General features: G+C 39.0%; 1 protein-coding gene across 3 annotated transcripts in view; it reads right to left on the bottom strand.

Moving 5' to 3' along the window:
* Itch (itchy E3 ubiquitin protein ligase) overlaps positions 1-27,449 on the bottom strand; it is a 120,721-nt gene that overhangs the window by 57,392 nt on the left and 35,880 nt on the right. For 2 of the 3 annotated variants that reach the window (XM_021182181.3, XM_021182162.3), the window contains exons 3-6: positions 14,974-15,064; positions 8,809-8,950; positions 4,655-4,779; positions 3,116-3,253 (exon numbers count right to left, since the gene is read on the bottom strand). In XM_021182181.3, the coding sequence (XP_021037840.1) occupies positions 3,116-3,253; positions 4,655-4,779; positions 8,809-8,950; positions 14,974-15,043 (475 nt within the window). In that variant the 5' untranslated portion in view covers positions 15,044-15,064. Of the gene's footprint in view, positions 1-3,115; positions 3,254-4,654; positions 4,780-8,808; positions 8,951-14,973; positions 15,065-20,953; positions 21,156-27,449 lie in introns of all 3 variants that reach the window. The other variant, XM_021182171.3, reaches the window with a different exon arrangement.

Genomic DNA, 27,449 nt, shown 5'->3' on the forward strand with positions numbered 1-27,449 from the left:
TGAGGCAAGAGGATTACCTTGATTTCAAAGTCAACCTGAATTATAGTTTGGGACTGTTTCAATGTTGCCCCCCCCCCCCCGAAATAAAAATGCTGGGTATATGGTCAATGGTTAATGCTTGCCCAATTTAATTATATGAAAAGTTTTAGGGTTTCTTTTTTTTTCTTTATTTTAAACATTATTATTAAAATGTTTCAAAAATCTTTTTAAAAAAGAATAAAGATCTCTATTAACATACCGTCTTATAGTAAGCAATCAACAAATGATAGCTCTTATATCTGGCTAATTCAATTCTAAACCATTAAAACTTCTTCCAATTAAATTCTTTTTTTTAATTATATGTAAGTACATTGTAGCTGTCTTCAGACACTCCAGAAGAGGGCATCAGATTTCATTATGAATGGTTGTGAGCCACCACGTGGTTGCTGGGATTTGAGCTCAGGACCTTTGGAAGAGCAGTCAGTGCTCTTAACCACTGAGCGATTAAATTCTTATAATTTAAACCTCTCTATTTCCAAAAAAAAATCAGGTTAAATTATTTTCCCATTTGAGCTGAAAAATGTTAATATATAAATGTCAATTTCTATAGAAAATAAACAGTAAATCTCTAAGTATGTGAGCAGTTTAGATTTTAGCATTACTTTTGCATTAAGTGCCAGCTACTGAGAAAACTAGCCTATAAACAGGAAGCTGCAAGCACTCAGGGTTAGGGTAGTTTTTTGTTTTTTTTAGATTTGTTTTATTTATTTATTATATGTAAGTACACTGTCGCTGTCTTCAGACACTCCAGAAGAAGAAGTCAGATCTCGTTACGGATTGTTGTGAGCCACCATGTGGTTGCTGGGATTTGAACTCCGGACCTTCGGAAGAGCAGTCGGGTGCTCTTACCCACTGAGCCATCTCTCCAGCCCCTAGGGTAGTTTTAAGAACATGATTTATTTATACTTTATCTTTTGGGGTGTGTGTGTGTGTGTGTGTGTGTGTGTGTGTGTGTGTGTGTAACTACTACAGATTTCCTGTGAACAATAGTCAGTTGAATTTCAAGTCTGAGGCAGTATAACCATTTCTAAATTTTCTTTCTACTTTGTAATTTCTTTTGAAATAAAAAGAAGAGGGGTGAGGGACACAAGAAGGTTCAGTTGCTTAAGGTACTTGCCACAAGACCAATGAGCTGAGTTCAGAGCTCAGGACACACAAACTGTCCAAACACCCACATGGGATGCACGCTCACACAAATTCCTGCTATAAAACAAATCTGTGGGTTAGAGAGGAAATTCTCTACCAGTGAGCATCAGAACCTGATAATCACTGCTCTAACTACACACTAAGTAAACTAGTTTTCTCAGACGAAACACCCAAACTATTACTTTATGTTCTATGCCATAGGGCCTTTGGAAATCTGTGTTAAAAACAAAATTAGAGACAGGAAAGGTGGTGCACGCCTTTAATCCTAGCACTTGGGAGGCAGAGGCAGGGGGATCTCTGAGTTTGAGGCCAGCCTGGTCTACAGACAGTTGGAGTTACATAGTAAGACCCAAAAAAGCAAAGAAAGGAAAAAGAAAAAAAATAGAGAGGGAAGAGGAAGCAGGAAGATGGTTGAAATATGTAACATGGTTAAATAAGTTTAGCATATTACTAAATGAGAAAAATATCAGTTATGAATATCCTAGAAAGGTTTTACTAAAAACACTATCAGATATCACTAGAAAGTTCTTTATTGTGGTTAATTCCTCTTTAACAGAAACCAGTATATCCTAAAACTATAAAATGTACCAGTACACAGATAATGAATCAGGCTTTTTACTGTATTAACACAAAAGATATCCCTGTAAATATGGCTCATAGAATGAGTAGAAATGGCCAATGGATTTCAGCTTATACTGTCTTGTACTACCAAGGCCCTAGAGTCATTTAAACTCAACCAGACACTGCTAAAGATGGCACTTACATCCACATTAGCAGTGTAGGGGTGAATTTACAAGGACATCGGACTAGCTGCACCAATAGCATTCAGGATACGCCGTATCAATTGTTCAGTAGTCACAGATCAAATGATTCAACTTTTACTCACCCAGCTTTTTAACCTGCAGAACTTTTTAAAGCCTTAGAAACACTGCAACAAATGTTATTTAATGTGAGCAGCATCTTTTTTACTATTTGTTTACTTTATTATGATACTGGGGATTCACCTTAGGGCCTCACATGTACTGAGTAAGTAACCTGCCACTGAGCTATGGTACTTACTATTCCTAGACCAATGCCTTTTTAAAAAGAAAATAAACATTTTTTTTTTCTGAAAAAAGAATAGCAATTAACAATAATTTCAGATACTACACTAGCCATTTTTGTCAGAAGAATCACAAAGTAATAACTGAACTGGTAATGCTGGGCTATAATTCCAGCACTTGGAAGGCTGAGGCAAGAAGACGGGAGTCCAAAACCAGCCTATCACTCCAGCCTCGTACTGGAGAGATGATTCAGTGGGTAAAGTGCTAGTTGTACAAGCATGATGACCTGAGTTCAGCTCCCTAACATCCATGTAGAAACCTGGTGAGGCAGCACATGCCTGTAATCTCAGCACGGAGCAGAAGAGTGAAGACAGGTAGATCCCGGGGATCTTTGGCTGGACAGGACAGCCTGGACAAACTAGAGCATGACATCCTGTCTCAAAAAACACAGCAAAAGGGGCTGGAGAGAGGACTTGGTGGTTTAGAACATATATTGCTCTTGTGAGGGCCAGAGTTAGATTCCCAAGTCCCAAGTCCCAAGGCAGTTTACAATCACCTGTAACTCTAGCTCCATGGGATTATCCAGGGGAACCCACATACATATGACTTACACTCACAGACACACATATACATACATTAAAAATATAATAATCTTTTTTTTAAGTGATTGAAGATATATCCTGATGTCAATCTTTGGGATCCACTGAGGCATGCACAGGTGAGTGTATTACTACCACCACTCACAATTCACAGACACACAGAGCAAGGGGTGAGGGAGACAGAAAGACAGAGAGAAACAGAGACAGAGAGAGACACAGAGAGAGAAGCTTAGTCTACACTCTACGCGTATAATATTGTCTTCCGAAGGGGGAAAAGTAATCACTTACTCTCTGAGCATGGCGTTTCACCGTTAGTAACAACCTCAGCTTCTACTTGCAGCCCATCAAGACAAACTGACAAATCTCCCATCATCTCTGTTGGCTCTTTGTCACCTACAAGCTGCAAAGTCATAACTACTTCTTCAACTAAAAAAGAACAAAAATTATGTAAGAAAGACACTCTTTCCTATGTGTAAAGTATTTTACTAGACAAAGGATTAAGGACCTTTGAGACCAGAACACTGCTTATTAAAGAGAATGACTTCACCAATATATATAGTATTTAATATATATATTAAATATATGAATCATTTATTTTATTCATTCCAGCACACCACAGTATAAGTCCAACCAGCATGACAAGAAGGATCACTTAGCAACATGAACTTGGGATATATTGAATAAAAATATAATTTAATAATGGATTATATATATCATAAGACCTAAATAAGGAAAAAAAGTCCTTAAAATTATGTCAAAGAGTAGAAAAATAATTCATATTCAAAATATGATTTGTTGAGTTATGATTTTATAGTTAAAAATAAAACTATGAACACCTAAAATAAGGAAACTTCAAAGTTTTTTAAATGAAAAAGTTTTTAAAATTTATTTTATGTATATGAGTACAACATTGCTCTCTTCAGACACACCAGAAGAGGGCATCAGATCCCATTACAGATGGTTGTGAGCCACCATGTGGTTTCTAGGAATTGAACTCAGGACCTCTGGGAGAGCAGTCATTGCTCTTAACTGCTGAGCTACCTCTCCAGCCCAACTTCAAAGTTAAGCATTAGAAATAAATACTGAGAATCTACATATGCCTTTCTTTCTTTCTTTCTTTCTTTCTTTCTTTCTTTCTTTCTTTCTTTCTTTCTTTCTTCCTTCCTTCCTTCCTTCCTTCCTTCCTTCCTTTCTTTCTTTCTTTCAAGATTTATTTATTATTTTATGTAAGTACACTGTAGCTGTCTTCAGAAACTCCAGAAGAGGGCGTCAGATCTCATTACGGACGGTTGTGAACCACCATGTGGTTGCTGGGATTTGAACTCAGGACCTTCAGAAGAGCAGTCATCTCTCCAGCCCCCTATGCCTTAATTCCTAACATCACATTGCCTCTCTGAAATATTTTTCCTTCATCTGTTTTAAACCTTTAAGTTTTCTATAACTTATGTATTAATTTGCAAGTATTTATTTACTAAGAAAATAAATATTTACTGAAATAGTATATCTAAAGCGAATGATCAAATCAAACTTAATCAGAATGCTTTAAGCAGTTTTAAGATTTTTCTGTCATTATTTATAACCACATAAATAATTGTTGTACTTGCTTTGTTTTGCTTTAATCTATTTGTGATCTCACAGTGTAGGCCTGGCTGGCCTGGAACTCAGAGACCCATCTGCCTCTGCTTCCCAGGGCTATGACAACTATCACCACCAGTTCAATAACAATTTAAATATAAGACAAATAATGGTATGAGTTGTTCCACATGTTTAACATAAGAATTTCTCCCAAAAAACAAAGTACATTTTATGCTATTCTTACATACGTACGTTTCATATTGTTTGACTTTAATGTTTCATAAATATCTAATCCAGCAGTTCCCAATAAAACATCAGATTTCAGGGTCTGGTGACTCCACACACGAAAACATAATTTACTCGTAGGGGTAACAATACTGAAAGTAAAAAAGGAAAATGTTATTTTCATTAAACTTCACAATGAGAACCTATAAGTTACAATAAAGCTGTGATATCTAAAATCTTTTCATTGTACCTCTTTTTCTTGAATTCCAACAAATTACACTTATTTATTTGGTTGGATGTGGAGGTCAGAGGACAGCTTGCAGGAGCTGGCTCTCCTTCCACCACGTGGGTCTCAGAGATCTAACTCTGGCCATCAGTATTGGAGGCAAGCACCTTCAACTGCAGAGCTACATGGCCAGTCCCTCCCTGCGCTTCCTAAAGTTTACTATTCAACCTGGTGGTCTATGCTCTCAAATCTCATGAAAATGTATTTGAATGCAACTAGACTGTAGGAACATCATAGATACATGAATATTGGAAACAAAATAAAACTGCTTAGAAAGCAACAAATTATTAAAGAAGTGAATTTACTGAAACAATATGCCCAAAAAGATACTTAATTTTATGTGTCAATTTTAAAATGTATTTCTTGAAATAGTGAATTTACAATAAAATCCTTACTTATGTGATAAATTTCACTGAACTTGAGGTATCATCCCCACAGTAAGCTCATAGGTGGGAATTGATACTAAAATAATGCCCCTCCAAGAGGGTGAGCAAACTGCCAGGGTCACACACCTAGGAAGCTAGCTCAGGTTGAATTAAAGTCTACGATTGCACACCTGAAGTCCTGCAGGCCATCATTCATGGGAGGCAAAGTCACTGGGATAGCAGGCACATGTAGATGTGGAAGCCTGGACAAGACCCAGTCTCAAAACAGAAGCACACACCTCATGCATGGCAAAAACACACAATAAACAATGTGCTCTACAATGGTGTTTCCAAGGCAGTAGAAATTAAGAGATTAGGATAAATCTGCAAACAAAAGCTCAAGATGATCTTCAGTAAATTCTTATTCATTCAATTTTACTTTTTATCTCCTCTGTCTTTTGAGACAGGGTCTTACTCACATAACCCTGGCTGGCCTGAAATCTGATGCAGTTTTCCTATTCTGCTCCTATACACTAGGATCGTATGCATGTGTGGAGGTTTGAATATGCTTGGCCTAGGAAGTACCACTATTAGGAGGTGTGGCCTTATTGGAATAGGTGTAGCCTTGTTGGAGGAAGTGTGTCAGTTTGGGGTGGGGTTTAAGACCCTTCTAGCTGCCTGGAAGCCAGTCTTCTTCTGTTTGCCTTCAGAACAAGTTGTCGAACTCTTAGTTCCTCCACCAGTGCCATGCCTGACTAGATGCAGCCATGCTCCTACCTTGATGATAATAGAGTGAACCTTTGAACCTACAAGACAGTCCCAATTAAACAATGGCCCTTAAAGTGTTGCCTTAGTCATGGTGTCTGTTCACAGCAATGAAACCTTACTCAGACAGCATGTAATTTTTAAATTTCATTCATTTTCTCTTAAAATTATCATTAGACACATCAAAATACTCCTAGAATCTCAGACACTCACATTATAAGTTTATCAATTTGTTTTGACATTTACTAGGAATAAATACAATCAAATAAGTTTGTTGTTTGGAAAATTTACAGTTTCTCATCTTGACATTTAAAAGAACATCTTTTTTCCTAGTCATTAGTTTATTCTTTACATGAAAAAAAAACCCAACAGTTGCAAATATCAGGTAATAAAAATAATTTGTAGCTTTTAGAGTAACAATTATTTATATTATAATCTACATTTCTTAAGGTCTGTAGTTTCCCAAATCATACGTGCTATATAATTTTAAAATCTACTCATTGGCAAATTGTGCTTTTCATCTTCATTTTTTAAATTACAATGAGTGATCAATGTCTCAGGTTATACCACAAACATATGACATTTCATCAGTTAGTGCTGAAACTGAACATTAATTTTTATGAATTTATACTGTAGATAAAAATTATCAGCATACATGCACTTGTATATAAATTACACAAGTCTAGTATCTTACTATTAACAAATACTAGAAAACAGCTACATAATGGATGGTAGATGTGTATATACTCAGCCACGAGTGTTAACCATGATATGAATATTAAATATAAAAGCAGAGATACAGGGGCTGGCAAGATGGGAAAGCATCTAACGTCCTTGTAGTAAAAGTCTAGTGACCTGGCTTTAGTCCTGGAAACCTACATAAATGCAGGAGAAAACACTCCACAAAATTATCCCCTAACCCCATGAGTACCACAGCATGCACCCCCTCATAAATTCACACAATAATAATAATAAATTATTTTAAACAAATTAAAATTGGGGCTGGCACGTGAGTTCAGTGACTAAGAGGAATAAACATGATTCCAAAGGACCAGACTTTGAGTCCAGCTCCAGGAGATCTGGACTTCTGGCTTTTTTTTTTGCATACACATATAAATAGAAAAATGAATATAAAATAGTTTAAAAATAAACATAATAAAAACAATGTTCTAGAATTAAAATATATAGTACAACTGTTTGGTACAACTTTCTATCATGTAACATTTTAAAAATATAACAAAATTGAATGTTGGTTTGCTGGTGCACTATAATTTTTAAAATACAAAACTACTTCTTTAAACAGGGTTTTGCAATGTAGACTAGGTATGCCTAATACCTGTAATTCTCCTATCTCAGCCTGAAGAGGGCTAGGATTGTATGTATGCACCATCATACACAGCATGCATAGATAGATAGAGAGACAGACAGACAGACAGACAGACAGATACAGAGTCACACAAAACCCTATTTAAGAGGGAAAAAAAGGGGCTGGTAAGATGGCTCAGTGGGGCCGGGCGTGGTGGCACACGCCTTTAATCCCAGCACTCCGGAGGCAGAGGCAGGCGGATTTCTGAGTTCGAGGCCAGCCTGGTCTACAAAGTGAGTCCCAGGACAGCCAGGGCTATACAGAGAAACCCTGTCTCGAAAAACCAAAAAAAAAAAAAAAAAAAAAAAAAAAAAAAAAAAAAAAAGATGGCTCAGTGGGTAAGAGCACCCGACTGCTCTTCCGAAGGTCCAGAGTTCAAATCCCAGCAACCACATGGTGGCTCACAACCATCTGTAATGGGATCTGATGCCCTCTTCTGGTGTGGCTGAAGACAGCTACAGTGTACTTATATATAATCAATAAATAAATCTTTAAAAAAAAAAAGGGGGGGGAAAAAATGCCTGGCAATGCTAGAACCCACCTTCAATCCCAGCACTTGGCTAGCAGAGAGTGATGGATCTATGAGTTCGAGGCCAGCCTAGTCTATAGAGTGAGTTCCAGGACAGCTAGGACTACATAGAAAAACCTTGTCTCAAAAAGGAAAAAAAAATAATAATAATTAAGTGTGGGCCTGAAAACACACAGCTACAGTGTCTGCACCCAGGCAGCTTGAGGCAACAGGGACAGAGACTTCAGGCCAGTCTGAGCTACACGGCAAGTTCCATGCAAGGCCTGGACTATACAGTGAGACCTGGTCTCAAAAAAGAACAAAACAAAAACAAAAAGGTTTTAAAAAGTGAATTACTCTCAACCTGATTGAGCCCCAGTTTAGAAAGGGGCCTCTTGGATTAAGAGCACTTGCTACTTTTTTCAGAGGAACTGGTTTCTGTCCTTAGCATAAACATGGTAGCTAACAAACATCATCTGTAACTGCAATCCCGAGGGATCTGATACCTTCTTTTGACCTTCAAGGGTACTATACACATTTGGTATAGTATACATACAGGCAAAGCACCCATACACATAAAACAAAAGCAAATATTTTTTAAAGGCTATTATACTGATATAAATATAACAGTCATGTATGGAATTTTTAAAAATTAAAAACTAAAACTGAAAGGTTGAGCTATTATAAAAAAGCTCTTTCCAGTTTTCTTCAGTGGCAACAGTGAAACCATCACCAACTAAACTGAGAAGATGAAGACAGACCAGAAAGGCAGGCAGGAAACTAAAGAGCAACACACAGCACTAGGAGCTAGACGGGAAGGTAGAAGGAGGAAAGCAGCAAGCACATCAGAGAGCTCTCTGCTCAGCACCACACAACCACACTAGAACTTACACTGTGAGGGGCTGCTTCCACTTGGGACTGTTTGTATTATTGCATTTTTCTGTCTTCTTTGACTGCCCATCTACTGTGACTTCTACATAAGGACTTGGTCCAAACCAATTCTTTTTATTTTCTTTAAGTTTGGCTGAGATGACTATAAAAGAAAAGAGAAAACACTTCAATGTTTGAAATAATAGTTACTCCTCAGTCAATGACATTTCATTAAAAGTTAGGCCAGTTATTTTTATTTAGAAGGAGCTATTCCCTAAAATATATTAATTTTGTTTATTTATGAGATTTATATTTCTTATATTTTTCCTATATTATACATATAGGACTTCTACATATCACTCAAATAAGTACCAAGAAACCAAGAGACAGCCCCCATCCCTGCACAGTCAGTGCCAGGACCATGGGCACACACCCCTGCCCGGCCAAAAGAGTTAAGTACAACTCCTCAGGCAGCGGCTCATGCAGTCTAACATAGACACCCAGCAAGCAGACGGCAGGGATGGGATGAAATCTCTGACTTCCCACACACCAAGTAGTTTTGAGTTTCTATGCTCATGTCTTTGTGATGGCATTCAAGTCAGCTACAGAGCATCTGTTCCTATGATGTCCCATACTCTTTAAATTGGAGCTTCATCAGTATTTTAAAATGAGTAGCCATGATGGCGTGAATGAAAATGGCCCCACGAGCATCATAGGATATGACACTATTAGGAGGTATGGCCTTGAGGAAGTAGGTTTGGCTTTCTTAGAGAAAGGGTGTTACTGGGGGTGGGCTTTGAGGTTTCTGATGCCCAAAATCAGGCCCAGTGTAACTCTTTCTTCCTGCTGCCCCTCAATCCAGATACACAACTCTCAGCTACCTCTCCAGCACCATGTCTGCCTGCGTGCCATCATGACCCTTGCCTAACAATAATGGACTGAACTTCTGAACCTGTAAGCCAACCCTAATTAAATGCTTTCCCTTATAAGAGTTGCCACAGTCATGGTACCTCTTCACAGCAGTAGAAACCCTTACTAAGAGAGTAGAATTTTCGAGAGATGATGGCAAATGCCTTTAATCCCAGTACTTGGGAGGCAGAGACAGGCGAATCTCTGTTAGTTTGAAGCCAACCAGGTCTAGAGAGGTAGGTCCAGGACAGCCAGGACTGCACAAAGAAACCCAGTCTCAAAAAAACAAAAAGTGTTAAAAACATGGATCCTTTATGACCAAGCAACTCAACTCCTACATACACACCAAGTGAAGAGAAGGCATTCATCCTCACAAAAACTGTACAGACGTTCATATCATTGTTCATATTAGATAAAAAGCACAAGTCTAGCAAGATGGCTAGAGAACACTGGTGCTGCTGCCAAGCCTGAGGACTTTAGTTTGATCCACAGAACCACATGGTGGAGGGAGAGAGCTATTGCCCCACTGGCTTCCATACACGTGCACATGCACACTTGCTTGTGCACAAAATGAACATACACACACTAAGTCAATATAAAAATATAAAAGGAGAAACAATCCAAACATCCATCAACTAAAAGAAATGCATAAATAAAATATTGTACATTAATGCAATGGAATTATTGTTTGGCAATAAAAAAGAAACGAAGTACTATTTATACATGCTATAACATAAATAAACCTTAGAAACAAACGGTAAAAACTGTATGTGAGAGATCCAAACCCACAAAAGTGGGTAAGTGAATTCCTCGATTTGTTTACCCAGAGTAAATGGTTTGTAATGCTAATGGACATAGGAATTCTTTCTGAAGAGACAAAAATAATTCTAAAATTGTTAAATTGGGTTTGGGGCGCATGTCTGCAATCCCAGGATTTAGGAAGTAGGAAGCAGGGGGTATCCTGTTCAAGGTCATCCTTAGCTACATATCATGTGGCTCAAGACTAAACTAGGAGACCGTGTCTAACAAAACAAAACAGAGAGAAAATAAATAAAAACAACATGATACATCAGACAGATGTAACATAGCTACAGAATATTCCACCCACTACCAAAGACCACACAATCTAAGACCATACAATCTACTCAGGAGCCCATGGTAGCTCCTCTGAAACAGAAAACAAATCTCAAGTCAGAAAAGCTGAACGACTCTGTGTATCCTATATGACCACAATATGATAAAGCTTAAAATAAACATCAAGTGAATCTCTGGTAATCATATAAACTCATGGAGATTAAATACATTACTGAATGATGAATGAGTCAAAAAAGCTTAGGAAATCTAGAAAGAAATAAAACTTTCCTAGAATTACATGAAAATGAAAACACAACAAAACCTCTGGACACATTAAAAGCAGTTCTAAAAGGGAATCTTAAAGCTCTAAGTACCTATGGTAAAAAATGGATCAAAGGGGACTGGAAAAACAGCTCAGAGGCTAAGAACACTGGTTTTCTCTTCCAGAGGACCTAGGTTCAAATCCCAGCACCCACAGGGCAGCAGTCTGTAACTCCAGCTCCAGGAGTGAAGACATTTTCACACAGATACTCTTAAAGACAAAACACCAATACACATAAAATAGAAATAAATAAGTAATTTGTAAAAATGGATCGAAGACCTTTCTGTGACACCTGTAACACTGATCCTGCTGGAAGCAGACAAGGGCAGTGCTCTTAAGGGTAAGGTGTAGGGAAGGATGGCTAAACAGGACGCTCTGTGCTCCTGAATTAAGGTGATAGAGGGAGCCTCATCTATCTAGAAGTCTTCTGTGCATCAAAGAAAACAATCAATTGAGTGAAGAGGAAGAAAAATGCTGTCAACCATAGATCTGATAAAAGAATTAATTCTAATATAAACAAAGAACTCAAAGCTGTAGGTCTGAACACAGAGTTCTGAAAAAAAGAAATAAAAAAATAGCTAAGAAATACTCTTAAAAGTGTTTATCATCAGCAATATGAGAAATGAAAATTAAAACTATTCTGAGATCTCATCTTTCCCAATCAGAATGACTAAGATAAAACAAATAAATGAACAAACAAACTGATTAACAAATGCGGTGAATGCAAAGAGGAATCTTCACTCACTGCTGGTGGACAGCAAACAGGGGCTGCCACCAGGAAAATCAGTGTAGAGAATTCACAAAGCTAAAAAGTAGATATACCATGTGATCCAGCTATCAATCCTTGGTATATGCCCAAAGGATTGCACAGCCTACTTTCCAGATACTTACTCAGCTAGTTCTACTGTTGCTCCACTCATAATAGCAAGAAGATGAAACAATCTCAGCATCCAACTGACTAATGGATGATGAACATGTTGTACATTTATACAACAGAATTGCATTCACTGCACAGAAACCTGAAACCATGCAGTTTGCAGGTAAATGAGCAGAGCTGGAGACCATCATCCTAAGTGAGCTACCCTGACCCAGAGAGATGGCAGCTGCGTGTTCTCTCTTATCTGTGGATCCTAGCTCTGAATCTTTAGATGTGAGTATATAACCTGGTGTAACTGCAGAAACCAAGAAAGTAAAAAGAGATCATGGGAGCAAAGTAGAAGGAAGAGCTCTAAAGAGGGGAATAGTAAGGCATGGGTTCTATGAATGGGGAAATGGGAGAAAAAGGAGGCAACCCACTTTAACTAGGAAAAGGGGAGGCAATACAAAGAAAGGAGGGAGGGAGGATAAATAACATTAAGTAGATTTGAAAAGTCATAGGGTAACATTTTATGTTTATTCAAATATATACATAATAAATATAAATAAATATTTCATATATATACATGAACTTAGCATTTATACATTGTTCCCCTTAAGAGCATCTAACAAAAACCCCAGTGCCATACATGGAAAACCTCCCTTTGAGCTGTTGGTCAGGAAAGTCCAAATCATTCCCAACACAATATAGGCTATTGCCATTGCCCTAACTGAGCTCCCAGGGCTTGGAAGAACTGAGCTAGAGCTGACCACTGTTCACAGTATCCACAGGTGCCAAGAGGCTGCTAGGGAGAAAAGCAACCAACAGTCCTACCTAGATTTAAAACCGTAACAATGGCCAGCCCAGCAAGACACCTACACAGGTACAACAGTGACACTTATATGTCAGGGATAACTAATAGCTGTTTAATTAAACATAAGGTCCACTCAATTGGAGAGAGTTTACAACCTATGACTGGGAAGGCCATGGACCCCAGAGGAAAACCTACTCCTGCCACGTTCCTAACCAGTGTAATTCCTACTGCTCTCTAAGTACTTACTCGTCCTTACATCCATAGATAGGTGTGTGTTCCACCCTTCATCAAAGTAGCTTCTTTTTGCAGCAAATAGAGACCATCACAGAAATCCCAAACTGGTCAAAATCAAAGAATAACTAACCATAGAGTGGCTAACTCCAACTGTTACATCTACAACACAATCCCTATACCTCGGACTCAGGGAATCAAAAGAGAATACAAAAGAGAGAACAGAAAGATTTGAAAAGCCAGAAGAGCTGGACTTCAGCTCTAAGAGTGTCTTCTGTTTATGACAGGGAAGTTGTACCTGTGCAATCTCAACAGTACAGTCACCTAAACAAGGTCTCAACAGTACAGTCACCTAAACAAGGTCTCAACAGTACAGTCACCTAAACAACAGTACAGTCACCTAAACAAGATCTCAACAGTACAGTCACCTAAACAAGGTCTCAACAGTACAGTCACCTAAACACGGTCTCAACAGTACAGTCACCTAAACAACAGTACAGTCACCTAAACAAGGTCTCAACAGTACAGTCACCTAAACAACAGTACAGTCACCTAAACAAGATCTCAACAGTACAGTCACCTAAACAAGGTCTCAACAGTACAGTCACCTAAACACGGTCTCAACAGTACAGTCACCTAAACAACAGTACAGTCACCTAAACAAGATCTCAACAGTACAGTCACCTAAACAAGATCTCAACAGTACAGTCACCTAAACAACAGTACAGTCACCTAAACAAGATCTCAACAGTACAGTCACCTAAACAAGGTCTCAACAGTACAGTCACCTAAACAACAGTACAGTCACCTAAACAAGATCTCAACAGTACAGTCACCTAAACAAGGTCTCAACAGTACAGTCACCTAAACAACAGTACAGTCACCTAAACAAGATCTCAACAGTACAGTCACCTAAACAAGGTCTCAACAGTACAGTCACCTAAACAAGGTCTCAACAGTACAGTCACCTAAACAAGGTCTCAACAGTACAGTCACCTAAACAACAGTACAGTCACCTAAACAAGGTCTGCACAATGACAAGCTCAGGTGAGGCTACCATGGCTCAGGAGAACTCTCATAAGACCCACTCCTAGAGAAGAAGCATAAGCAATTAATGGCTATCAAGAGAGGGAGAATCAGGATCAAGCCCCCTGATTGGTCAGCCCTACACACACACACACACACACACACACACACACACCCCACATAAAAAATCCCACTAAATGGATTCAGTAGCATGTAGGGGGTGTTTGTATGTAACCATAATGACTAAAGAAAAGGTCATATATTTAAGGAGTAAGGAGGAACACAGGAGTTAGGGGTGGAGGGATGTAAATGCTATAAATGCTGTATTTACATATAAAATTCTCAAAATTAAAAATTTTTAAAGGTAAATAAATAGTAATATTAGTTGTAGTGATAATGGTTTAATTCTGCTTACAATGTAATAATTATTAAATTATAATTTAGCATACTAATATATATTAGTATAGAAAATATAATAAATTAATAAAATTATCAATATTAATAATCAAGCTATTGCCTAGATACCAGTTTAATGGAGGAGAATGAATCTATAGAACATCTTAAAATAAAAATGATTTTTCTAGACTTTACCATTCTGTTCAGATACTCATTCATCAAATACTGACTTGGTGCCTAAAAAAATAGCCCACTGAAGATTTTGTTCTTGTAATATTTTACAAAGGGAAGTTTTTTATTTTTTTATTTAGATGTATGCATGCATGTGAGTGAATGTCACACGAGTGCAGGCATCCTCAGAGACCAGAAGAGGTTACAGGTCCTCTGGAGTTGGAGTTGTGAGCCTCTATGTATGATATGGGTATTGGAAACTAAACCAGGGTCTAGTAGAACTGCAGCAAGTTCTCTTAACCTGTGAACCATCTCTCCAATTACCAAGATTATCTGTTAATACAGGAGGCAGAGATATAAGATACTGTACCTTTTTAAAAGACTTACCAGTGATCTGAAGTTGAGATTTCATGGTCAGACTACCCATGGAATCAAGCTGTGGTCCACTGTCAGACATACCATCAATAAGACAGCAAACCTGAAAACAAGATAATGAGATATTATTAGCATCTCTGGCCTTTCCTAAAGGCTCCATAATAATCAATAGCCTTCACACTGCTCAACACAATTTTCGATTCTAGCATTTATTCTATTATCAGCAAAATTGAAACTTCCTCCTATAGTCCACACAATGTTTTTCCCTTGAGTTCCCAAGACACAATTTCTAGGTTTATGGTGTTCTGATTATTCTTAGTTTCTTAAAAAATTCCTTTTCTAGGGGCTGAAGAGATGGTTCTGTGCTTAAGAACAGAACTTGGTGCTCTTACTGAGGACCCCAGTTCAGTTCCCAGCACCCACAGGAGGGGTCAGAACAACCTATATTTCTAGTTCCAGATCTAATACCCTCTTCTGACCTCTTTAGGCACCAAGTACACACGTGGTACACTGACATACAGACATGCAGGTGAAACATTCATATACATAAAACAAAATAATCTTTTTTAATGTCCTTTTTCTCTCTGTCCCTAATGCTGGCTTATACTGGTTCAATTACTGTTCTCTCTATATTCATCCCCTGAAGACACTGTCAGGTCTTAGAGCTTTAAACTGCATCTATATAACAACATGACCCCAGAAAACGAAAGCTCTGGCCTAGACCTTACTCCTAAAACCTAAAAAATTTCACTTGGTTATCTACAAAACACCCCATACTGAAGATACCCCAAACTTAACATCCTGATAAAATACACCCCATAAAGTCATCAGTAGTCACCTCAGACACAAGAGAATGAGATGTGATGTAAGAGTTTCAACTCTGGAGGGTAAGATGTTACTATCTGATCACAAAAAAATTCAGACACTGTCATTCTATGTTTACCACATATTCCTCAACACCAAAAGCACATTTGACACAAACCTATGAAAAAAAAATCAAGAAATACAAAAGCAATCAAGAAGCAAAATTCCTTGAGATCTTAGAATAAGGCAGATGGGAATAGAAAGAAAATCTTGCAATTAAAATTTTATTTCTTCCTTTTATTCTCATTACTGCTTCCTTCATATGACTCTTCTTAAACTACTATAATAGCTCAACATTCCACATGAAAAAGGAAAAAGCCAACTGAACACAAGAAAGAACTGAGGCCTAAGGGTGTAAATCAGTTGGCAGAGTCCATGGACAGCATATATGATGCCCTCCCCTGGGCATGGTGATGCATGACAGTAATCCTAGGACTCCAGAAGTAGAGGCAAAAGAATCAGAAGTTCAAAGTCATCCTTGACTACGAAGCCTGTTGGAAGTAATTCTAAAGCTACATAAAACTCTAGTCTCAAAAAGAAAAAAAAATTGACAATAAAGATCAATAAAGGACCAAGAACATTCATGGGCTGGACCTAGGCCTCTCTGCACATATATTGCAGATATGCAGCTTGGTCTTCATGTGGGTCCCAAACAACTGGAATGGGGGCTATCCCAAAAGCTATTGTCTATATGTGGGATATATTCTTTTAGCTGGGCTGCCTTGTCTGGCCTCAGTGGGAGAGGAAGTGCCTAGCCTCACAGAGACCTGAAATTCCAGGGTGTGGAGTTAACTAGGGAGACCCCACTCATCAGAGGAGAAGGGGTGGATGGGGGAAGGAGTGTGGGAGGAGGCAGTGAGCAGGATGTAAAATGAATAAGTAAATAAAGTAAAATAAAAGATCAATGGAGGAGCTTGGAGAGATGGCTTGGAGCCAAGAGTTCCTGTTGTTCTGACAGAAGATCAGAGTTCAGTTGCTAACATCTATGTAAGATGGTTCAAACTACCTATAACTGACATCCTTTCAGGTCTCTAAGGGCATCCATATGCACACACACACACACACACAAACTAAATCCTTTAAAAAAACAAAACGAAAAACAACAAGAACAAGAAAAACAACAAAAACCCAACAATAAACAGCAGGCAAGATGGCTCAGCAGGTTAAGGTACTTGCTGCCAAGCCTGACAACTTGAATTTGATCTTGGCTCCTGCATGGTGGAAGGAGAGAACAGACTCCCCACATGTTGCCTTCTGACTTCTTCACACCCACAGTGGAACATGGGTGCCCACACACAATCCATCAATCAATCAATCAATCAATCAATGTAATAAAAGTCAATGGAACAAATGAACTCTTGTTCTATCAGTAGTACTAAAATTACAAACTATGAAACAAACAGTATCAGTATCTTCCTACAAAACTAAGAAACTCTACAAAGCTAAATATAACTTAGCATAACTAATACACAGATACAGACAAATAATTAAATAGAATCAAATTAAGAATAGTTTTTAGGTCGCCGGGCGTGGTGGCGCACGCCTTTAGTCCCAGCACTCGGGAGGCAGAGGCAGGCGGATTTCTGAGTTCGAGGCCAGCCTGGTCTACAAAGTGAGTTCCAGGACAGCCAGGGCTATACAGAGAAGCCCTGTCTCGAAAAACCAAAAAAAAAAAAGAATAGTTTTTAGAAAGTAAAAAATTAAAACCAACTGTTGTTGAATAAGTACTGAAACTTGTCAACACAAAACAATATTCATGGGACTGAGAAGAAAGAAATGTTTGGTACCCTTGGAATTTAGGCACAATTTAGGCAGAAAGAAAATATAGAAAGATCTGGACTTGTTAGAAGTTTAGGTGCTGTGGTAGATAACCTCCAAGATGAGCCCCAGTAAGCCTTGTCAAGTGTTTCTATAATTCCTCTCCCACAGTGCAATGCTTGCCTCTGTGACCAGCAGAATAGAGTGGAAATAAAGGTAAAGTTGTTCCCGAAGCTACATCATAAGACAGGACAGTTCTGCCTTGCTTTCCAGAACTGACTGCTCTGGGAGGAGCCAGCACCATACATACCATGAAGAACTCAGGCAGTCCTAAGGAAAACAGAACTAAAGCTTCCACTAAGAGCCAGCACCAACTTACCACACAGTAAGACAACAAGCAACCTCCAGGCCCTGTCAAGAGCAAAGCTCAATAGAGACTTCCAGGCCGAGAAGCCCTAAGACACAGCAGTTAGTCAAGCGGCTCCTATTTTCTCATTCATCAAGTTTTTGAAAAAAATAACAGATGATTGTTATTTAAGTAATTAAGTTCTGTGGTAAGTTATACTGTATAGCTATGGAAAGCTAGCATTCTTAACAAAAACTGTTTAACCTGAATCCAATAATAAAGAAATGACTATACCCAAAATGTAAAACACTCTACAGATCAAGTGGCAGAACTGTCTTCAAAATGTGAGCATCATGAAACAGATGAGGTAAGCGGGTATCTATAAAGTAAAAGCCTTAAGAGACAACCCACTAATTCTGGAGACAAAAATCATAAAAGGATTTTACAGACAACTAGGGATTTCCATGAGTTTGACACCAGCCTAATAATCTACATAGTGAGTTCCAGATCAGCCAGTGCTACATAGTGATTCTGTCTCAAAAAAATAAATATAAAATTTAACAAAAGGGCTGGCGAGATGGCTCATCAGGTAAGAGCACTGACTGTTCTTCCGAAGGTCCTGGGTTCAAATCCCAGCAACCACATGGTGGCTCACAACCACCAGTACTGAGATCTGATGCCCTCTTCTGGTGTGTCTGAAGACAGCTACAGTGTACTCATGTATAATAATAAATAAATCTTAAAAAAAAAAATTAACAAAACATGATAATACTATTATACCATTAATAAATTACTAGTCTGTAGCAATTTCTTCCAAAATAAAACATTCCATCTTAGAGGGAAAATTCAAGAAGTCCCTGAAGCTGGTCATTCACTAGACCTTTCCCTCCTGAAAAACAGGTGAAAACCACTCGAAAGTCAGCAAAGCTGCCTGGCAAGGCTCCCTCCAACCTGCTAGCTGTGTGCCAGCTGTGCAGTGAGCTTCTATGCTCTGTTGTCTCCCATGCTGGAATGGGCTTCTGGCTGATGCGGCTATCTTTGGGTCATTTCTGCTCCTGTGAGTAACCCTCACCCACATTCCTATAAATAACCCCAATAAAACTCACTGGACACTAAGTGGACTTCTGTGGTGTCTGTACTTTCATCTATGGTTGGCTCCTTATCTGGGGTGAGTAGACGATTCTTTAATCTTCCCAAAATAGTGTCACATGACGATTACATGGGAAAGTACTTTTTTTTTTCTTTCCAGAAGTAATACAATGTGTTTAGGGTAAGATGATAACTATAAGCTTTGTTTATTTAGTTTTTTTTTTAACTGCTTGTCTAATTTTGTGTATGTATGTTTGGTGTATACACGTATGCAGTTGTATGTTTGTGTGGAGGTCAGAGGGGGAAATAATGTGCCCTCCTCTATCATTCTTTGCCTTATTCCTTTGAGACAGGGTCTCTCCCTGAATCTGAAGCTTGTAGGGTCTTGGTTTTTCAGCTAGGCTGGCTGGCAGCCTGCAAGTCCCATGATCTTGCAGCTCTAGCTCCCCACAGTGCTGGAGTCACAGGTGAATGTATAATGATGCACAGCTTGTTATACACATGCTGGGATACGAACTCGGACCTCACGATTATGCAACAGCACTCGGAAGTACCAAACCATCTCTCGACCCTATTTTCTGGTTTGCTTGTTTGCCTGTTTGTTTTGAGACAGGGTCTCACTCTACAGTTCAGACTGTTCTAGAACTCACTATGTAATCCAAGATGACCCTGAAATCCCAACAATCCTCCTGCCTAAGCCTCCCAAATACTGGGAGTGCAAGCATGAGCAGTACATAGCACAGCAGCAGAAAGAAAAAAAAAAAAAAGAGCTTCTCCCTCAACAAGGTGGAAAAATGAGAAGTGACTCCCAAAAATTATCCTACCCTCTACCTGTACCACCCTCTGACCCCTCTCTCTCTCTCTCTCTCACACACACACACACACACACTCATGCTTACATGTACACACAAATACAAGCATGTGCACACATACAAAATAAAATTTTTTAAATTTTCTTAAGTTACTCTGAATCTGGAGGTATAACTCAGAGGTAGAACACTTGCACCATTACCACAAAAAATGCTTAGCCGGGCGTGGTGGCGCACGCCTTTAATCCCAGCACTCGGGAGGCAGAGGCAGGCGGATTTCTGAGTTCGAGGCCAGCCTGGTCTACAGAGTGAGTTCCAGGACAGCCAGGGCTACACAGAGAAACCCTGTCTCAAAAAACCAAAAAAAAAAAAAAAAAAAAAAAATGTTTAAAAAAAACTTTAAAAATTAAATAAAAACCATCACCTACTGGAGAGCTGGCTCAGTTGACATGCTTACAAGCCCAGGAGACCTAAGATCAACTTCCAGTATCCTCATAAAAATAGGGGCAGTAGCATGGGCAGAGACAGGAGGATCCCTCTGCGTCTGCACGCCAGCTCATGTAGCCAACTCCATGTTCAAAAGGAGATCATATCTCAAAATTAAGTGGAGATGGGGGGCGGGAGGGGGGACTACCTGACTTAACTTCTGATCTCACATGCACATGTACACGTTTACATACTTACACTGGTGGTAGAACAACTGCCTAGCATGCATAAAGCCTTAGGTTTAAACCCCAGCAACATCTCAAGTTGCTAGAGTGAAGCCACAGCATTGTGTGCGTGTATGTATGTATCCAACACTGGAAAGAGTGGGTTGAACAGTGCACCTTCCCAAGACTTAAATCCACTCAAAACTTTAAATTATAACTGTCTGTTCTCGTAAGGACTTTGTAGACACAATCCAAGACATTACACTTGGATATAGGGACACGCACAGAGTGCAGATGACGTGATGACACAGAAGAATGGCATGCAGAAACAGACACAGATGAAAAAGAATCTTACACAGGCCAAGAAACACCAAAGATTGTAGGCAAACAGCAAAACCTAGGGAAAGGCATTGAATGAGATTCCCCCTCCCCCTCCAGAATGGTTAAGATACTGTCTTAGACTTCTGGACTCTTACCTGAACTGCAAAACATTACGTTTCCATCCCCACAACTTTAGGGTAATTTCGGAGGGAATGTTTGTTCCTGGCTTTACAAGATAAAGTCTCACTCTATAGTCCAGGCTGGCCTCAAATTTGCAGCAGTCTTCCTTCCTCAGCCTCCAAAGTCTGGCACTGCAGGAATGAACCACCATGCCCAGCTTGTACTGTTACAGCAGACCTAGGAAACCAACACACCCATATCCTATGCTTCTGTTTACACAACATATCTTTTTTTTTCTTTTGGCAGATTGTTACACTTGTAGTTTAAGCTGGCCCCAAAGTGCTAGGATGATAGATACAAAGTAGCTTCATATAATACTCTGTTTTTAAAATTATTTTAGATTATAATTACATCATTTTCCAACCCTCTCTTTTTCCTCCCTCCAAGCCTCCCTCCATGTAACCTCCTCCCTTACTCTCAAATTCATGGCCTTTTTAATTATTGTTTTGTGTGTGTGTGTGTGCGTGTTCATTCCTACATAAATAAATATATATATAACACTCTTAAAGGATCGAAATTGCTAGGAAAGAAGAATACAAGTGTTTCTCAGGAAGTAAAAGTGAGAAGACAGAAATAACAAAAGAATTGAAAGTAAAGCCCTTCTTACATGTGTTTGTCAAAATTTCAAGAGCTGTGTACTGAAAAAAACGAAGACAGTATAATCTTAATAAGTCTGATTCCAAAGAAGCAAAACTATATTCCAAATTTGTTGTGCAAAAACATGCTGTTGCCAAGCATGATGGAAAACAACTTTAATATAGCACTTATAAGGCAGAGACCATGGATCTCTCTGATTTCCACACAGAGAATTCCAGGCCAACCAGGGATGTGAAGTGAGACACTGCCTAAAACAAACAAAAAGTTGATAATCTTTTTTCTATTTATTAAAAGAAAAAAAGAGCAAAATTGAGCTGGAGAGATGGTTCTATGGTTCAGACCACTTGCTACTCTTGTAAAAGATCCAGATTCTCTCCCCAGTACTACATGGCAGTTTGTGTCTGTAACTCTAGTTCCAAGAGATCTGATTTCCTCTCCTGGCCTCCATGGGCTCTGTACATACACACACACACACACATACACACACAAGAACGCAAGAGGTATACTTGTATACTAATAGGCAAAACATTCCTGTGCATATAATAAAAATAAAGAAATCTTGTTGGAGTTGGCCTGTTGCTGCTGTGTATTCTATTGGCAAACTCTGTGCCCTAAGATCTGGCTGCCCCAAGACGGGTGAATTCCCAAGCACAAAGCTTGTGTTGTGCAAACCTTGCTCCCCAAGTTAACTGTCAATATGGAAGAGTAAAGGAAGGTGGGACATGAGGGTCAAGTGAGGGGTCACAGGAAATACCAGAGAAGAAGGGAAGACGGAAGAGAGGAAAAGAGAGGAGACAAAGAAAGGCAGCTCCATGAAAGGAGATGGGACCATGAGCACATGGCCAGGAGAAACAGCAAGTAGCAAAGGACACATGGGGCTGGGATGTAAATTAGCATAACTCAAAGCCTGCCCAATCTAGGCTTACAGCTTGTAAATAAAATACCAGGATTGTGTGTCTTTTATACGGGCTTGATAAGATATAAAAATATCATTTACAAAAACTTTTTTAAAAAAGTAAAATTATGCCAGGTGATGGTGACGCACGCCTTTAATCCCAGTACTTGGAGGGCTATACAGAAAAACCCAGTCTCAAAAAAAAACAAAACAAAAAACAAACAAAAAGGTAAAATTACCCTCAACTTCTTGGGAAGATTTCTCAAAGACTCGCTGTTTTTCCCTAGAGCCTCCTTTCCACCCACATCTCGATGCCAGAGTAACTTATGTCTTTCAATGTCCTTTTCATTTTACAATCTAGCTTTTTATCTTTTCTACCTACTCCTTTTTGATACTGAATTGTTTTGAAAGTTTACTTTTATTTTCCTTCACATATATGTGTATATGTGTATCTATGCCAGGTATGTGGGGATACTAATGAAAACCCAAAGAGGGTGTAGGATCCCCAAGAGCTGGAGTTATAGCGGTTGTGAACTGCCAGTCATGGGTGCTAGAAACTGAACTAGAGAAGCACTCTGAACTAAGAGCCACTGCTCCATGCCTAACACTGATTCTGTTTTTAAATAAGGTATTTTTTGAGTATTTTACCTGCATGTATGTATATACATTTCATGCACTCCTGGTGCCCACAAAAGTCATAATAGGGTACCAGATCCCCTGGAACTGGAGCTATGGAAGGTTATATGTTATGTGAGTGCTGGGAACTGAACCTGGATTCTCTGCAAGAACTCTTAACCACTGAGCCACTTCTCCAAACCCCTACATTATTGGATTTTTAAGCCAAATTTCAGCTGTGCTTTCATCTTGTAGGTCTAAAATTTGTGAGATACACAGATGGATGCCTCTGCCTAACTTTCCTATGGGTGGGGGATGACTTTTTACACATAATTTTTTTTAAGACAGGGTCTCAGATAGTCTTAACTGATCTCAAATGTAAAAGCCTCCTAAGTGCAGAGTGATTTTTTTAAGCCTTCACAATCAACTATAATAGTTGAAAGTCTACAATTTTACCTAGTAAATCACTGTGTTAGAACCAACGAAAATATCAGTTTGAATCTAAATCTACTCTATTACCTATGAGTTTGCCAATTAAAATCTTTTTTTTTTTTTGGTTTTTCGAGACACGGTTTCTCTGTGTAACCCTGGCTGTCCTGGAACTCACTCTGTAGACCAGGCTGGCCTCGAACTCAGAAATTCACCTGCCTCTGTCTCTCAAGTGCTGGGATTAAAGGCATGCACCACCACTGCCCAGCAATTAAAATCTTAAAATAGGGTTAATTCTTAATACTGCCTATCATTTTAGAAACATCTATTATTTAATACTTCCTATCATTTTGTCCTGTGTACAAGATGTGCAGGAATAAAGATGGAGCAGAGACTGAGGGAATGACCAACAAATGACTGGCCCAACCTGAGATCCATCCCATGGGCAACCCCTGACACTATTAATGATACTCTGCTCTGCTTGCAGACAGGAACCTAACATAACTGTCTCCTGAGAGGCTTCATCCAGCAGTGGATGGGAATAGATGCAGAGGCCCACAACCAAACATCAGTCAGAGCTCAGGGAGTCTTGTGGAAGAGTTGGGGATAAAACTAAGAGAGCTAAAGGAGTCAAGGACACAAGAAGACCTACAGAGTCAACTAACCTGGGCCCATGGAGGCTCACAGAGACTGAACCACCAACCAAAGAGCATGCAGGGGCTGGACCTAGCCCCCCCATTTGTAGCTGACATGCTGTTTGGTCTTCATGTGGATCCCCTAACAAATGGGGGGGGGGGGAAGCTGTCTCGGACTCTGTAGCCTGCCACTGAATACCTTCCCTTACCCAAACTGCTTGATTGAGCCTCAGTGAGAGAGGAGGTGCTTAATCTTGCTGGTACTAGATATCCCAGGTTGGAGTAGTACCAAGGGGGGCTTCCCCTTCTCCTCAGAGAAGGGGAGTTGGTAATAGAGGAGGAATTTATAAGGGCGGACTGAGAGAAGAGGATAAGGTCTGTGAGTGGGAGGTAATATAAATTTAAAAATAAATTATGGAAAGAAAAAAACTTGAGAAAAACATTTATTATTTGTGATACATAGAATGCCCATTGTAAAAGGAAGGGCTACAACAATTCCAAAGGAAAAACTAATTTAATATCTTCCTGAAAGGCAAAGAAAAGAAAATTGCAGAAAATATCTTGTCATATAAGCATAGTTATCATCTTATTTTAAAGTATGCCTTCTATTTCTAGACAATTAAGATACTTGCTTTATTTTCAAAAATAAACATTCAACATAATTTTATATACTTTAATCTACTTTAAGTTTTAAATAATTAAATAGAAGCCTATATCTTCTTAATCAAAGGCACCAAAAAGACATCTTTTTTGCATCTTTTTTCCTAGAAAAAGAAGGGAGTAAACTCAAACCCACTTTGAGTGGGAGGTAAAATGTAGACCACTTTCTTTCCCCATAATAGTGCAACCTTGGCTCTGAACTCCACAAAAACAATCTCAGATCACTGGAATCACTTTTGCCATTTCTAATGAAATATCAGCATAGTTTCTAAAGCATATACTACAAGACAGAAACAGGTAGCTGCAACTTTCAAGGTTCAATAACAGAGAACGGAGATTATAGTAACAATAGTGTTTAACACTTAACATTAATTTGATGACTCAAACTCTGTGACAGTTTGAAAGTAAAATGCCCCACAGGCTGTGTGTTTAAACGCTTGGTCCCCAGCTCATGGCACTGTTTGGGAAGGTCGTGGGGCATCTGGAGTCAAGACCTTGCTGGGAGAAGAGCTCACAGAGGGAGCAACCTGGACTGTAATAGCTCACCACCCTTTCGGTTCCCTCTCTACTTCCCAACTGCCAAGGTCCCTCTACTTCTATCTTTGTGACCTCAATGGATTGCATTCCTTTTTTTTTTTTTTTTTTTTTTTTTTTTTTTGGTTTTTCGAGACAGGGTTTCTCTGTATAGCCCTGGCTGTCCTGGAACTCACTTTGTAGACCAGGCTGGCCTCGAACTCAGAAATCCGCCTGCCTCTGCCTCCCGAGTGCTGGGATTAAAGGCGTGCGCCACCACGCCCGGCGGATTGCATTCCTTTAAGCAGTGAGCCAAAATAAAACTTTGCTCTTGTAAGCTGTTCTGTAGGTATTTGTTACAGCAGACAAGAATATAGCTAATACAAACTTGCACTTAGTATTCCAGAAGACAAATTCTCCCCAATACCCCAAACAGCTTCCTAGAAAACAGCAGTATTAATACTACAGAAAAGTAGTATTAGCAGTTACCAGTTGTTTCTTGCTCTGACTGACTCATTTACTACTGGGCTTTAAAGTATGTTTCAGAGACACATAACTAATGCAACAATCTTACAGACGCTGTTCTTTTCCAACAGCTGTGTAAGATTATACAACTATTAACAAACATATGAAAAGATGCTTAGAAAAAATATGACCAAAACCACAAGGTACCATTTTTTACCTGTCATGACAGCTATTTTTTTTTTTTTATCTTTTTTTTGGTTTTTCGAGACAGGGTTTCTCTGTATAGTCCTGGCTGTCCTAGAACTCACTTTGTAGACCAGGCTGGCCTCGAACTCAAGAAATCTGCCTGCTTCTGCCTCCCAAGTGCTGGGATTAAAGGCATGCACCACCACTGCCCAGCTAAGACAGCTATTATTAAGAGAAGAAAAGAATAAAATGAATGTTGTCCTGACTGAAGCAAGAAAAACCCTAGTGCTCTGTTCCTGGAGGGTAGGGGGTACAGTACACTGTCCCTGTGGGGTTCTTCCTAACATTAAAAACTACCATATAATACAGAAGTTCCACTTCTCATGACATAGGTAAAGCTTGAGAAAGTACTGTTAAGCTTAGTAAATCACTACCCTCCATCAACCCAAAAGTTAGGAATGCTCTAACACCCTATAGGCACAGTGGTGTATGCCTGGAATACCAGCACTTGAGGGACAGATGGGAAAAGAGTGAATTTGAGGCCAGCCCCACCTACAGGTCAACATGAACTACATATTGAGAACTTGTCTAAAAAGAAATAAAAATAAGACCAGGCATAGTGACCATGCCTTTCATCTCAGCTTTTGGGAGGCAGAGGCATTGGATCTTTTTGAGTTTTAGACCAGTCTGGTCTACAAAGCAAGTCAGGGCTGTTACACAGAGAAAGCCTGTCTCAAAAAACCTAAACAAACAAACAAACAAACATGCCTTTAACCCCAGCACTCAGGAGGAAAAGCCAGTCAAATTTGTACTTGAATTCAAGGCCATCCTGGTCTACACAATGAATTCTGGGCCAGCCCTGTCTCAAAAAAAATAAAAATAAAATAAAATAAATAAAAAAATAAAAACAAAAGAAAAATGTCAAATCTACAGCTTTCAGTAGCTCAGTTACCTCATACATGGCAATGTACTATTACATATGTTGATATGTAGTTTTATGATTTGATTAAAATAAACTCATGGAACCTTCCTACTTAGAAGCAGGTCATTCAGAATAACTTGAATCCATGTCCATATTTCACAATGTATTTTTCTAATCTTGAAAACATTTTAACTTTTACAACCACTACATTTGTGGCTTTTCCTGAAACCTCAAGTAGTATTTCAGTTGATTAAAAAGTATTTGAGCCGGGCAGTGGTGGAGAATGCCTTTAATCCCAGCACTTGGGAGGCAGAGGCCAGAGGATTTCTGAGTTCAAGGTCAGCCTGGTCTACAGAGTGAGTTCCAGGACAGCCAAGGCTATACAGAGAAACACTGTCTTGAAAAACAAAAAGCAAAAACAAACAAACAAGCAAAAAGTATGTATGTAAAACATACAAACTATTTTGAAGTTTGTATATATTGTAGAATTTCTAAACTAGGCTAAATAGCAGATGTATAATCTCACCTACTGTGGTTGTGTGTGTGTGTGTGTG

Source organism: Mus caroli, unplaced genomic scaffold (assembly GCF_978045245.1).
Source record: "Mus caroli unplaced genomic scaffold, Mus_caroli_1 scaffold_2, whole genome shotgun sequence".
In the NCBI taxonomy this organism is placed as follows: Eukaryota; Metazoa; Chordata; class Mammalia; order Rodentia; family Muridae; genus Mus; species Mus caroli.